General features: G+C 32.7%; 1 protein-coding gene across 1 annotated transcript in view; it reads right to left on the reverse strand.

Moving 5' to 3' along the window:
* Positions 1 to 16767, reverse strand: part of GRM5 (glutamate metabotropic receptor 5) — a 383964-nt gene that overhangs the window by 240389 nt on the left and 126808 nt on the right. The window contains 1 exon segment of the mRNA XM_015600323.1: positions 3112 to 3361. Within this exon segment, the coding sequence (XP_015455809.1) occupies positions 3112 to 3361 (250 nt within the window).

Genomic DNA, 16767 nt, shown 5'->3' on the forward strand with positions numbered 1-16767 from the left:
AGAACCATCCCCAAGTTGAGTTGGGGGTAGGTAAAGGTAAAAATATAAAGAAAGATTGGGAGAATACATGCAAATAAAATAATCTTAAAATACTAAGAGGAGTTATACGGTGAATAGGAGTTTTTAGAAGGGAACATTAATTTAAAAATGCTAACTTAAATTTGAATTATCTAGGATAGTTTCTGTATACACCAGAATTTATGACGAATGGGATTTGCTTTCAGATTATAATTTCTCCCCTGTTTCTATTCTACAGGAGACAGGCTAGGAGAGAAAAGCACTGGATTATGAGTCACGGTAATTGGGCTCTTTATGACCTTGACAATGGTCATCTAAACCTTTAGGTTATTAGTCTCTTCATTTGTAAATGAGAATGAGTAGATGTTCTGAATTCTTACAACTATTACAGTTTGCTTTTCTTCTCACTACTCCGGACCTCCAATTTTATGAACAGGAATAGTTTAAACTTACTAAGAAGCAATAAAACACAGTGCTAAATATTCCGTCTCCAGAGTTACAAAGACTTATTTTCAATTTTGACATCATCCCATACATCTATATAGCTTCCTTCAAATCATTATTACTCAATATTTATTGAGTCTTAGAGTCCTTGTCTATAAAATGGAGATGACATAGTATTAAACATGCAAGTTGTTCTTAGATTTATTTTTTTCATAGCACTTATTACCTTCTATTTAACTTATCATCTATAAGATCCATGAGTAGTGACTGTTGTCCGTTTTATTCATTGATATATCTCAAGCATCTTACCATATAGTAGGCACTAGATATTTGTCAAGTGAATGATTAAGAAAAACAATTCACATAAAGTTTTTAGCATAGTAATTGGCACATAGCATTTGATAAACAATCCTACCAATGATCCTGTTAAATGGTTTTATTAATACCTAGAGTTTCATTTGACTATGAAGAAGTAGGACTGAAAGAAGAAGAAATGTTTCAAAGAGAAGATAAAAGGGACTGAAAACCATATTGTTGTTTCCAGATATTTGAAAGAGTATCACATGTTACTTTCAAAGAAAAAAATATAATACAAGAGGTGGAAACTCTTGGGAATTATTTTGTAAATTCAGAGTAAGGAAGACTTTTCTAACAAAATTTCTCAAAGCGGAAGTGAACTGGTGCTCATAAAAGTAAATGTGGAATTGTTATTAGTCAAACAAGGAAGGGGTTAAGAAATTGCATTAAAGGTTATGAAACTATTTTTCCATGAATCAAATGATGTAGAAAGAGCTTCTTGTAAACAGCATATACAGAACAAATTTAAAAACATACAATATATTGAAATTTGGTCTTGTAGTGCTGCTGGCAATAGAATACAGATGTAAAGTGACAAATATAGTAAGTACCAATCTATTTTTCTGTGTACATGTGATCAAAAAGCATTTACTTGTTAACAAATTATATAGCTGAAAAACAATGCTGCTAATTTGTCTTATTAATGTTGGCAAAGCAGCAAATAGAATCCCTCATCCCCTCTAGAATCCCTCATCCCCTATCAGAAAGCAGAACTGTTAAAAGCTAGTCCTTTCTTTCCTGTTCTTTTTATCCCAGTGGTAATACTGCACTTTGAAATTTAAGAATATTGACAATGAGAATGTTCCTAGGTTGTATGAAACTAACAGTAGATCGCTCTTGCCAACTAGGGATGATTTTAGACAACATGTATGACATCAATGAAAAAGGTTTCTCACTCAATATCACTTTTATGAAGGAGAGTTGGCCTTATACTAAAATAGTCCCATCAATCTACTGCCATCAGATCTGACAGAAAAGAACTAGGTATATAAAGTGGCTGTCATAAAATAACCAAGTTGGAGCTATGTCTGATCACAGAAGGTCATTAAACATTTGAAAAATAAAGAAAGTACACTTTTTTTTTAACAAGCCATCAAAAATTAATAACAAGTGAGTTGGCTTTCTTTTTTAGACAGTAGTACTGAGAAAGATGCAGTGGTTCTCAAGATTTTATCTACTCTTTAAATTGGCTGCCTATTGAGAAAAGACGTGATAATGAGAACTTTTTTAAGGTATGGCATGGTGAACTGCATTCACACATTTAAACTATGGTTCATCTCACTGATTGTGATGGTTACTTTTATGTGACAACATGATTGGGCCATAGGGTGCCCAGACATTTGGCCAAACATTATTCTGGGTATGTCTATGAGGGTGTTACCAAATGAGATTAACATTTGTATTTGTAGACTAAGTAATGCAGATTGTTCTCCCTAATGTGAGTGGGCCTCATCCAATCAAGCAAAGACCTGACTGGGACAAAAATGCTGAGTAAGAGAGAACTCTTGCCTGCCTGCATGAATTGGGATGTTGGTGTTCTCTGGCCTTCAGACTTGAACTGGAACATTGACTCTTCTTGGGTCTCAAGTCTGTCAGCTTCTGGACCCAGAACTACACCATTGGCTTTCCTGGGTCTCTTGCTATACATACTCACACTATTGTTTCTGTTTCTCTGGAGAACCCTGATTAATATACTGATTCAACAGAGACAGTAAGGAATGAGCTGAGTTGTGCCAATCAAGTGGATTTTCCAGAAAATTAAAGTCAATCCCTGCAGAAGTTAATCTTTTAGAAACTTGTCTGGTAATGACGATCAGGCAGTGTAATAACACTTTTGTTATAAAAGATAATGAGCCAATTTTCTAATGCTTTTAAAAATTCTAAAAGCGATTTTTCACTTTCACTTTCTATGATTTTATATTATAAAACAAGCTTAGGTACCCATTTTCAAAATCAATTTTAAAGCAACAACAAAAAGTTTGAAATATGTTTACTTCCCAACGGAATTATGTATTTAAGAATCCATTTCATTTCCTTATAATCATTTTTTTTTTAGGACTTAAAGACTCATCATCTTTATGTATTTATTTCTATTATCATCATTAATCAGCACATGGCATATCTACTTATGTTCCATGATTATTTCCAGGCTCTGGTGTTTTATATTTAAGCTCTACTTCCACTACACAGATTAAACTTCCAAAGCATCTGTCCTTGCACACCAAAAGATAACCTCTGATGCTTCCAAAATTTTGGTATTACCTCCATGTGAATTTTCTCATTGTCACTCACCTGCCCAGAAGCAGAAATTCTCCAGCTAGACCCAGGCGCCTCATGGCCATCAGCAGACCTCTCACAGTCATGCCCTCACAGAAGCAGGCCACCACCCGGGCCTTGGGCAAGTGACTCCTGAGCTTCTTTAGCAGTTTATCGAAACTCTGCTCCCCAGCATTGCTGTAGATTTTGTAAGAGTGAGCGATGCAAATCCCTTCCTTGGCTGACATATCTTTGAAAGCTTCCATTCCACTTTCTCCATAGTTGCCTGTGTGAAGACAGATAAGCAGAGGGGTAGTGAAATGAGAATATTGGATTCATTGGGTACAATTGGAATGCAGATATGCTAGGAACATGAAGGTTCCTTGGTAGTGTTGGATTTGGAAACTGAAGACCTGAATGAGTTTTTACTCTTTTATTGACTTGGTAATTTTGGGCAATTGACAAAGAAACTACATTATACATATATGCATTGAACTTTTAAAAAATTTTTACTGAGAGAGAGAATAGTACAAAAAGTACAAGCAATTCAGCTCAGCCTTTGATTCAAAAAAGCTTATGTTCTACTGTATGCAATATATATACTTTATATATTATAGATATTGTACAAATATAGAGTATATTTTTTATGGAATACTATGCATATGATATTTTATTGATAATCATGAGAATTTCTGGTTTTATCCCAGCTGAAAAATCCAGATCCTTGAGATTTTAATCTTGTCACAGATAAATATGTAAGTTTATGAAAAACATTTGAAGTTTCATTCTATACAACCATAGGGAAGTTAGTAAAATGGAAGAATAATTGCAAAGTGTTTTGCAGATTTTGGGAGCTAAGAATTGATGGTGGTCTTTTAAAATTATTAGGAAATGGGGATCAATATTGACAATCAACTATATGCTAGGACGTATATCAAGGTCTTTGTATATATGATCCCATTTAACACTCACAATAATATTTTGAGGTATGTTTTATAACCTCCATTCTATAAATAAGGAAACAGATGAGGCAGTTAGGTTTACACTTCCCCAAAATTATATACTCAGTAGGTGGGGGGCTGCACTCCAATCACAGATCTAAGAGTGGAGATTCTGCTCTGTGCTTTCCTCCATGGCTGCCTTTTAGGAGACTCAGAAGTACGATCAAATCTGCATTTATATTTCCCATTTAAAGGTCACCACGCTTCAATTTTAGATATTTTGGGGGGCCTTTTAAGGCTCTATAAATCATAGTAGGCTCATTTTCTGAGGTTTAAAGATTGGTGGGTGAAAAGGATTGATTTGAAGACTACATGAGACAATTACAAGACAACCAAGCTGTGAGCCATGTAGGGATGCAACTGGATGTAACTAACAATCAACTAGACCTAAGAAGTGGAATTTCATCAGGAGGAATAGATCTCAAATGAACAAAGGAGTACAAGACATTCATTTGCATAGGTCTCACTATATGACTATATTAGAGATAACTGATAAATTAACTATACTTGTATAATATTTTAATTTTTGGAAAGTCACTTCATATGTATTAGCTCACTGCTCCTCACACCAACTCTGTGATAAAGGTAATATCATTTTTCCCTCGTGGTAGATAAAATTGAAGTCACATTTAGCAAGTAGATGGCAGAGTCTTTGAATATACACCTTCTCACTCCTGACCCTGTGTGTGCTCCACTATAGCACAGGTGTCTTCTACAAATGAGATCCTCAGACATTGAGGGTGGATATTTGTGTAGTTTTATCTTCATGAACAAACCTTAAAAGGCAAAGCAGAGCAGGCCATCTTGACTCTCAGCCAAAAACACTGGTGGGCCAGCTGCATCTTTCCTTCTTCTCCAGAATTAAAGCAACAAGAAGCCTCTATGATGATGGCAGGTGGGCAATGTAGTTATTTAGCAATTAACAAAGTTTAAAGGGCTCACTCTGAAAAATGTGCCAAGGGGCCTGAATTACTAGTTTTACACTATTCTGAGTAACCTATTATTCTCTGATTTATTTTTAGTCAACTCTGTTTTTCATCTGTCTTGCACTTAATGTTTTGATTAATGCTAAAGCATTTGCATAAATAATTTAAAATTAGGTATATAGCAATTGTGATGGCATTAATGAAAATACTCAATACATTCACAGTTAAGAAAAAATACCTGACAGATGAATCATCTTTAACACCTCTCCTGACAGCTATGTTTTAACACTGTTTTTGTTTATACAGTAAGTTATATGGAAGCAGCTTGTATTAGAGACAGAGCTTTGTTATTAGAAATGTCTGAGTTCTAATTCAGCTGGAATAGTCTAAGTCTGAGCTTTTTCACCTGAAAAATCAAAGGTAACAGTGTCTAATATATGGGTATTTTGTATATTATATTTAACATATGTAAAATATGACAGGTAGCCTGAACCCAATTAATTGCACCTATTAGGATTATAAAGAATATTCTAGGCACAGTTAAGCTGCTCTGTCCTGGAGCACCTAAAAGAAATAAAAGTAGCAAATGGCAATACAGACCATTAGACTAAAAAATAAGCTTAAACTATGGAAATATGATTTTCTCAGAGCAAAGTCCAAGTAGCACACTTTAAAATTAAAATAGGAAACAGTCTTAAAATATGTGTGACATAAAAATTCTTCAGAATATTAATTTAAATAAAATAAACCCATTGTAAGCTAGGAATTAAAAATGGAAACATGTATTCCACATTTTCCAATAATATTTGGAAGTTCAGAGTGTCGAGACTTTCAGAAATTGATTTAAAAAACTGTATTTTGGAATTACACATTAAAAAAATTAAGGAGAAACTCAAAGAAGTTCATAAGCTTCTTAAAGAAAATAAAACAGACTTCAGCCAATGTGTAGAATGAGGAAAAAGCTAAAGAAGCAAAGATTTGTTTTTTCAACAATGAAACAAAAGTGATTGAGAAAGGAAGATTTGATGTAGAATATGAAACTAGCCTGTGGCTTAATTTTAAGCAACTGGTAAAAGTAAGAAGGAATTTAACAGACGTTCTTCTTTTAAGTAGCAGAGTGTGAGTGACTTGGAATTATAAAAAGCAAATGTAATCACAGCACAACTTGACTCTTAGCTCACATTACAGTTATAAAGATGCAGATGTCAATTATTGATTTTATACTTTGTGAATCCACATATAGTTGGATGTGAAAAACTCATTATACAATAGAATATATACGTTGTCGACCTTTAGAAGAAAATTAAAGAGAATGATGGTAGGTTGAGAGATGGAAGCAGGGAGAGGTAATGGGAAGGGGAAGGATATTAAAATCTTCCACTCACAATTTGGATGTCAAGATATACAGGATACAAAAAAGAAATGATTAAGGGAATTATTTGAAGCTACAAAAAATAAGAAGGTGACTAATCTAATAATATAATTATATTAAGAGAAAAACAAGAAAATATGTGAATTAAGAGATATCTACAGTCCACAAATTTAAAGCAAGCATTAAAAAAGTAAGCCTATAAATATGTTCATTCTACTTTAACTATGAAAGAAAAGTCAGGGAAAAAAAAAACCCTAAAATGCTCTTTTTACTTTAAGCCCTTCTGTACTATTTGATTTAGAAAAATATGAATGTACAAATTTGATGGGAAAAAAATAATGTACTTAACAGTTATTGAAATTGGAGAGTAGATATGGATAATTTTAAATGGAATGCCAAGCAAACATCACCGAATAAAGAAATTCAGCATGCTGACATTGAGTATAAAATTTTCTTATAATATCCTTGAATCAAATGTAAAATAATATTAATTTATAACTTTTAGATATTCTGTATGCTTCTGGTAAAATTTACCCACATGCAATTATTCTTTTCATTGTATAGAGAATACTTTATTAGTTTTCGTGATCAAATCCATGTACACCCATTCCTCGATTTATGTGGCATTTTTTTACATAAGTTTTCTATATGCAGTAAATCTCTCTCCAATCCCCCTACCCCTGCCCCTGTTTATGTGGACTTTTTATATGCGGTTTCTGTTTATGCAGTCTCATTTTACACAGTTCTTTCTTTTTCATTTCCATTGGCAATTACTCCTTCTAAAAAACAATAACTTAACTCAGCAACATACAAAGAACTAATACTAACACACAATTATTAAAGATCTTCCTGTTCATTGGATGGCAAATATAAAAGCATGGGTGACTACAGATGTTTTTCAAGATTGGTTTTACAAATGTTTTGCTGTAGAAGCTAAAAATTATATGAAGGAAAAATGTCTTCCTTTTAAATAATGTACCTGGTCATCCACACAATTTAGAACATCCAAATATAAAAGTTGTATATTTGCCACCAAATACAACTTCCTTGATCCAACCTTTAGATCAAGGCATTATTTCCACCTTTAAGAGTAATTATATTAAATGGAATTTTAATGATCTTCAAGATCATTATAAACTTTTAATAAACTTGAAGATAATGAATCACAGTTATAAAAATCTGGTATAAATACACAATTTCAAGTTGAATCAAGAATACTGCTTTAGTCTTGAGTGAAATAAAGCCATCAACTTTAAATGCTTGCTGGAAATCAATATGGCCAGAAGTGGTTGTACCAGAGAATATGGTTCCAACTGAAGAGAGATTAACTGACATTATTAATTTATTAAATAAATTTCAAGAAGGCTCTAACAATTTCAATGTAGATGATATTGATGAATTATTGGTTGATCACTAATTAACTGATGATGAATTATCTGAAGGCCATTCTGCTGATGAATACGGTAGTGACTTTGATATGGATCTAAACAACCAGTGAGCCCTAAAATTTAGAACAAGTTTTTAAAAATCTGTTGCAGTGACTATTGAAGAATTTATGAAAACTTAGCAAAAGACAGGGTTGGAAAAAGATCATCCAAAAACATAAATAATGAAACCACAGTAGTACTTCCAAATGTTTCAACTTTGTTTTAATTGGCAACTTTGTGCCAATTAAAAAGAGAGAGTTGATTGCTTTAGATTACAGTACGGACACCAACAGCGAATAAAATTTATTTTGTTTTTTTCTGAATTTTCATTAGCTTTTTTTTGTGAAAATACATGAAATAAATATTTTAATGACTTATATTTACCTATTTCTTAGGTATTGTTTTCATACTGGTGGACTCTTTTTGTGTGGTTTTCCTTCCACATAAAAAAAAGACACGTGGAACAGATAATCCGTGTAAATCAAAGCTATGGGTGTAGATAAGACCTTACATATTTAATACAGTGCACTATCCCTGTACAAATGGAAAAAATTACATTTAACGTTTATAGATCAATATGGCTCTTAATTTCTATACAATGCAAACCCAAATGGTACAACTGGGTTACTTTTTCCAAAGTTGACAGCACAGCTAGTTTCCAAAAATTCAAATTACATATATATATATATACACACTCACACATACATATATATACACATGTATATATACACACACACACGTACACACACACATATATATAATATATATGTATGTACTCATTTATTTATTTATATAAAAAAGACCAGTAGCAGTATGTTATGCATCAATAGCAGCAACAGCTTTTCCAAGCTCTGCCGTCATCTGAACAAAATTATAGAGACATCCAGCACATTCCATTAAAAAAAAAAAGTAAAAAATAAAGTACATATTGAAAGCAAGACTTGCTAAAGAATAACTTTAAATCTTTCTTCTAACCTGAGAGGGATTATTTATTTGAAATTTATGTTTAAAGGCATTAAATAATTCTTTAGCATATAATGTATAAGTATAGATAATCGCTATGTCTAGTGGTACTAATTCACTATTAGTAACTACTGTGCTTCTGTGGTTTAAACATACTTCTAGATAAGGTAAAAGTGTGGCAACAGATAGAATATATTTAGTAAGTGAAATATTTTTCTGGCAAAATATTCATTTGAGATGTAGTTTAAACTTTAAATCTTAAGGAAATGTTCATAAAAATAAAAATTAATGGAATCATACTAAAAAGATACAAGTAGTTTTTTCTCTGACATTATTCTCCTTTTTTCTATTGTACTTCTCTGCTTCTTCCACCATAATTAGACCCTCATTATTCCTTGCATAGAAGCTTACATGATAACATAACCTCTTATTATCTTCTAGTTTTAATTTTTTTCAAACCTTACTGACCATTATTTTTTGGATCTTATTTCTTAATGTGTTCTTCCATATGTATCTTAGATACCCCACATGTTCCCACTTATTACTTATATTTATAATGTTCTTTCCACCTGGAATATGCTTTCCCCATTTCTCCATGTTGAATTTTTACCCATTCTTTCTGGCCCAACTCAATTGTCCAGACTATAAACTTACTTAGGATGTAGACCACATCTCCAGCAAATGCTTGTGGAACTAAACTGACCTGTTCCACTGTGCTTTCCAAGGATCTATCTACAGCGATAATGTAACCTCGTCATTCATTTGATAGTTATTAAGTACAGGTATAATAAAAAGCACAAGGTAGATTCCAGATATTTATACATTTTAGCCTATTGATCTATTTTATAATATTAAAGAGCATTTTTTTTTTTTACTTATAATTGCTAGAAAAGTTCATAATGTGGTTCCTTTGCCTTTATGACAAGGGCGATCATATTTATGATTTATTTGATATTGAGAACTTGGTTAAAAAATACAATCTACAATATTAACATTTTTTTTTCTTTAGGAAAACATAATCCACTTCATATAATTTGTTTCATCATAGGATTTCTAAGATTTCCTAGAGTTGGATGAAGAGTTATGGTGATAAGTATTATACTGTATTAGACTTAATTTAAAGTATATATTCTATAGTCTACATTATATAAATATATTTATATGTTACACACTGTGTATATTTAATATATTTTATTTTGGATATCCTATTTATATATCCTATTTTCCAAAACTGTAAGCCCCTTGAGGATAGTAAATGAACTTGTTTAACTACATTTATCATCACATAATAGGTCTTCAGGGATTTCTTGAACAGGAAAGGTGGTACAGAAAGATAAGAAAGAGTAAAATTTTGGAAAGGAAAATTATTTGTTCAAATACAATCATCAAGTAGATGCTAAAAAACATGAAAACTTCTTTCAGAAAGTATTCACTTTAGGAAATATTAATTCATTTGAAAAGTGAGTTTGGCCTTCCATATTAGAACTTTCTTTTTTCCTTTTAGTTGGCTCAGATTATCTTTTGCCAAAAAAGAAAGAGTCTCAATATAAACAGTAATTTAAAAATACATTCCAAATGGCTTTTACTACTAATATACTGTTGCTATTACAAACAATGTATTTTATTAACAACTACTAGTGAAGGAAAATGCTGCCATTTCTCATGGAAGTTATTGCCTGTCATATTTCATCCCCCTAAAATATGTGTGGGCAAGATCAACAAATCAGTGCCCAATCACCACTTCCTGCCCTTTCATGGGGCCATAAATGTTCATCAGGAGATTTTAACCCAAACTGCCCATATTGAGTGGGCTATATTTTAGTTAAACTAGTGGTTAACCAAAACAGCCAGAAGGGAGAAAAGCCAGAAAGACAAACACTTCTTCTTGTTTTATTATCTCTTTTATAAGGATGTTCTGTTCCTCTCTTTTTAAAATATATGTATTTTTACTATTATATCCATATGTGCCATGAACACAGAAATTTTGAACTGTGTTGCACTCATTTATGCTCTTCTTCTGCTATTAGACAATAAATTTATTGAAAGTAGATATTTCTATTCTCACAACAAAAACAATGTATACATATTTTTATACAAATTTATTTAAATTAATTTCAAGTATACAGTATATTGGTTAGACATCTATAATGTTCATAAAATGATCCCCCAATTGCTCCCTCTCTCCTCTGGCCTTCCACTTAGCCATCAAACTAATGCTAACTGCATTCTCTGTGTCATGCTCCCCATACCCAACTATCAACTACTAATTTGTACTTTTTTAACCCTTCACCCCATTCTCCCAGCTTCGCAACCCCCCTCCCCTCTGTCTGTCATCAAATTGTCCACTATATTTATGAGCCTGTTTTTGATTAGTTTGTTCTTTTTATTCCTTAGATACCGCACATAAGTGAAATCAAATGGTATTTATCTTTCTCTGCCTGACTTATTTCACTCAGCATAATAACCTCTAGGTCCATCCATGTCATTGCAAATGGTAGGATTTCATTTTTTAAAGGCAGAGTAATATTCCATTGTATATATAAACCATAATTTCTTTATCCAATTGTTTGTTGATGGGCATTTAGGTTGCTTTCATATCTTGGCCATTGTAAATTTTTATTGAATGGAAAGAAAAAAGTGGCCCAAGGAATATTTCTAAAAAGGGCCACTGAACTAACATCTAGGTGTCTTGGATGCTGAAGACATAATTAAAGAAAAGAAATTTAAAGCTAAAAGATTTGAATAAAACATTATCATTATCAATCATGTACCCTCATCAAGGTTCACTGTATTATTATAAATGCCTTTACTATTAAAATCTTTGCTAACAAATGGATTTCTAAGTTTTGTTTAATTATTTCAAATCTTACCTTGGAATTTTTCTAGGACATGATCCATAAAGCATAGCAGTCAGCATGAGACAGGACAGTATTGCATCCTGTCCAGGTTGTTTTATTATTGGAAGTACTAGAGGATGTCATTTAGTAAATTCACTATGGGAATTACTCTAAGCATGGATTATTCAAGTAACATTTGATCAATACTTCCATAGTGAATTCAGGAGAAAAATAGCTAGTATAACATAACTTAGTAACTTGGAGTTTGAACTATATGTATAAAATATTATTTATGGGAATACTAACCTGGGCTACTGGATACTGTCAAAAAAAAAAAAAAAAAAAAAAGAACATGTCAAGGGGTTTGCCGAGCGGTATATTGTTGGTGAATTTTTCTTCTGGGTACCAGGAATGGGGCTAGAAAAAAAGTTTGATCTTAAGAGCAAAGGTACAAGTTGAACACACAAAGTCACATGTGGCAGAGGACATGAAATGGAATCCAGGAGGGAAGTAAACATGATCGGTATAACTGTTGTACATGAGAAGTACACATCTGAGTTCCATCTTTGGTTCTGTTCTGTAGGTTGCTAGTTGTGATATCTAGTTGTGATATCTACTCCCTCTAGTAACTCTAGTTCATATAATTGTGTTGAACTGATTAAGAGAGACAAAACTGAAAAAGAATCAAATGTAGAAAAAAATAAGATAAAGTTTTAGAATTTATTTTTAAATTTCTGTGAAATAGCCAAGTAGAAGCACCATGTTGGAAACTGACTAAAGACATTCTGGCTCAGAGAACAGAAGTCTTAGTTGGAACTATTTAGGAGTCATCAACATATGGATAGTAACAGTAATAGATGAAAGTATAGGATGTGAAGGTAAGAGATTTATGATTACACTCTAAAGAATTCAGATTTATGCATTTATAATTGAGAAGGAAAAGCTCACAAAGGAGGAGAGAAACCAAGAGAATGTATCCTTATGGAAACCAAGATAACAAACAGCTTTGATTTTTTTTCTTTGTACAATCAACTGTGTGAATACTGAAATGAGACAAATAGTAAAGAAATCCACTGCTTTTTGCAACATAGAAGTTATATTAAGAGTAGGCTGTGTGATTATGATTATCATCATCACTATCAACATTTATCTAGATCTTGAGGAATTTATTGGTAAAGGTTAATAATAATATGTACCAAAGAGTGCACCAATAATTTCAAATACTACTACTACTAATTATTATTATTTAACCAATCAATCCTATGAGGTAGCTATTATTTCCCACATTTATAAGTAAAATATTTATGCTGAGAGAATTTGCCAAATGATTAATAGCTAGTTTGTGAAAGCTGGAATTTCAAACTTCTGTCAAATTTCAAAACCCATGCCCTTTTCCTACAGTATTATTATTTACCCTTAAAGTACTGAGTGAGAATTGCTCAGTTTAGTTCTGTGGTTCTTCCAAAGGCACTTGTCCACTGCTAAATGTTTCATTTGAAACCAGTTCTAGATACTACCAAATTGAATTCATCCGAGCAAACATATATTTAACAAATATGTTTTTTGCCTAATAACTAGAAATTACATACATATGATTTAACACTAAATGATCCAAACCACATCATTGCTGAGAATTGTTTAAATATCAAAGCCTTCCTACAAAATATAAAATGCTTAATTATAGCTTGTCTATAGACAAAGGCCTGAAAAACCAGAGGGGGCTTTTGGAACTAGATATGCCGTATCATCTGTTATTAGTTACTTAGCTAAATCTTTGCAGGGGAGGGAGAAAGGGAGGACAGAAGGACAGAAGAAAGGGAGAAATTGATTTTGATATTAAATATTCTGCAGTATTTTAATTATTACCTTGCTAATATAGCTTAAACTGATACTTGCAAAATGACAATCACTTTATTAATCTTCTCAAAAATAATGGAGTTTTTCACTTGTTTCGTTTTCTGGCTATTCTTCCTGGAGGGAAATAAAAAAGTCGAGACAGAAGATTTGACCCAGATTCCCACTCTAACCCTCCAGAATTCAACTTCCTTCTGCTTTCTTTGTGAGCTGTCAACTTCACAGCTGAAGCCTACAGTGCATGTCTCATTAAGAATGATTCCATTTCCACAGAAAGGACAAACCACTATACGGAACTGTGTGCCAGTGGGTCAGGCAGATTGGTGAGTTATTCATTGTGCCTCTGTTTTAGCTCTCTAGTCACCTCTGATTCTCTATTCTAACTGGATCTCATGACAACCCAGAAATTCTCCCATTACCAGCTGAAGGCAGAAAATTCTCTGCAGCACAGCCAAAGCTGCTCAAATTTAATGGTCTTTGCTGAAAGAAGTAACTTCTTTGACAGCAGCTCCCCAACCTGCCACCACCTTCTTCAGTTTAGATCTGCACTGTCTGGGTTCTGTGGCTGCTGGATTCCCTCTGGAAGGACTCAGTTCCTCCAACAATAATGAGAGGGGGACTCACTTTGGCAATATCTGTCTGAACCATCACTTACTGTAGGGTTCAGAAATTAGAAGGAATTGAAATGCAGTGCAATGGCTATGCTCTTGTTGTTGCCAAACTCTGAGCTTCATTCAGGAGTGGATCAACCGTGCTGTGTTCTGGGATTATGGCCCTGGTGACTGTTGTCTGTAGTTTAGACCTGTGCTATCCAATATGGCTATTGAGTATGTATCTATTTGACATGTGGCTAATTCAAATTGAGATATTTTGTTGCCATAAAAGAGAAAAGATTTCAAAGTCTCAGTATGAAAAATATAATGCAGAATAACTTATTAATCTTTTATAATAATGATTATGTTGAAATGATAAAATTTTAGATATATTGGCTTAAACATGATGCATTTTTAAAATTAAGTTCACCTTTTCATTTTATCCTTTCTTAAAATTACACACATGACTAGCATTGTTATCTTTATTAGAGATTACTGAATTATACACACAGGTTTATATCCTATATATTTTCAGAGTAGAATTTAAATTACTTAAGACACTTTATGATATTCAGGACATTTTATTATCTAGCATCTAAACTTTTTCTCCAGCCTCACTGCCTCCCTTTTCTTCACGTATATAGTACATGCTTCGGCCATATCAGAGAATATATAGATCATAGTCTATATGTGCTTTTTCACATCTCTAGATTTCACACAAAATCCTTTTTCCTAAGATATTCTTCTGTTTAGCTAATTCCTATTCATACTTCAAGCCTCAGCTGAAAGTGACAAAATTCTCTAACTCTCCAGTTCTAAATAGATATCCTTTACTGTGCTCTCATTGCCCACCTCACTCCAATGTCACAGGACTTTTCATGTTTTATTGTAATTACTTGTTCTATTGACTCCCTGAGAGATTGTGAGCTAATCAGCAAAAGGGGTTATATCTTTATTATCTTTCTTTCTCCAGAGCCTAGACTGCCTACGTATTTGTCGAACAAATGCATTTGAAAAAATAAGTATTGACTCCCTCGCAGCTTTATTGAGATATAACTGACATGTAACAGTGTGTAAAGTTAAGGTGTAAACATGATGATTTGATATACATATATATTGTGAAATGGTTATCTCACTAAGGTAGTCAATTTATCCATCACTTCACATAGTTACCTTTTTTTTGTGACAATATTTAAGATCTACTCTCTCAGCAACTTTCAAGTATACAATACAGTATTGTTAACTACAGTATCTATGCCATATATTAGATACTCAGAATTTATTCATCTTAAAAATTTGTACCCTTTAACCAATATCTCCTTATTTCCTCTGCACGACCCCCATCTCAGTTCTTGGCAACCACCAATTTACTCTTGGTTTCCGAGTTCATTTTTTTTATTCCACATATAAGGGAGATCATATAGTGTTTGTATTTCTCTGCTTGACTTATTTCACTTAGTATAATTCTCTCAAGGTTCATCAATTTTTTGTTAATAAATTATTATTGAACATCTATTATGAATTGCTATGCAAAGCAGCCATAGTACACATCTACTCTGTATTCACTGCAATCCAAAAGGGCTGAGCTGGACTAAGATAAAGTTGATGATGAAGGATAGCACAGCTTAGTAATGTGTGCCTTAGATGGAGAAGATAGTGTTTGAAATCTTGTACTTTAACTTATTGCCTGCATGGTTTTTGAAAAACCAGGTAGCTTTTCTTGTGAGTTTGTTTCCTTATCTATGAAATGATGTACACTCTCTAAGGATCCTTAGATAGTGGGATTTTAGATCTGCCTCCTATATTGTTTTACTACATTGTAAAAATTATGAAAAGAATTTTAGCCATTTTCTCCATTCTTATTACACACGCTTGTTCCAAATTCCATTTTCCATTTCTCTCTATATATTCTAAGCCTTGTGGATAAATCTTAAGCTAAGTTTGCTTTGTATATTTAAATGTTTCGAGAGCCAGAAATTCTCAATGCAGAGTTATTGGATAGATGTCTGGTAACGTGTCTCTGGTAACATATGAAAAACAGTCTTCATCGAAGTAGGAAAATTTGCAGTTTATTTAACTAATCTTTACTCAGTCATCTGTTCTACCTATATTTCCAGATGTTATATCAAGTATCACTTGATCCTTTGAGATATTCCACCCTTTACAAAAGCTGCTTAGTCTGGTAAGGCTTTCTTTTTTGTACTTATGTCAATTTGCAAGGATTCCAACCACCACAGTAACTTCCCACCAGATACAAGTCATGCATTTTCTCCATATTTATCAAATCAAGGGAGAACAAAACTCATTAAATATATTTCTAAAAGAAATAAATTGTTTGTTGATAATAATTAGAAACCTGTAGGTAAGAAACCAATATTTCCTTGAACATCAGATTTATCTTTTTTTTTTTAATACCAAAAATTCCCCAAGAGCATCTATTCTAAGGCAAGGGCAAAATTTTCTTGTCTGGGACCAGAAAGGTTGTGATTTTACCTCTCCTCTAGAAGAAAGCCAAATTTCAAGCATCAGTATGTTAATTCTAGGTTTATATACTTATAAATGCCACAAAAATTCTTGTTTAATCTGGGGAAAAGAAGAGGATAGGTAGAGGAAGTTTGACCTAGTTTACTAGTTTCTTAATCTTGGCTAGTTTCCATGGATCCCAGATTCAACACTTTTAAAAAGAATAAATTCCATCCCACTCAATATCCAAGTATTT

This window comes from Pteropus alecto, unplaced genomic scaffold (genome assembly GCF_000325575.1).
Source record: "Pteropus alecto unplaced genomic scaffold, ASM32557v1 scaffold7, whole genome shotgun sequence".
NCBI lineage: Eukaryota > Metazoa > Chordata > Mammalia > Chiroptera > Pteropodidae > Pteropus > Pteropus alecto.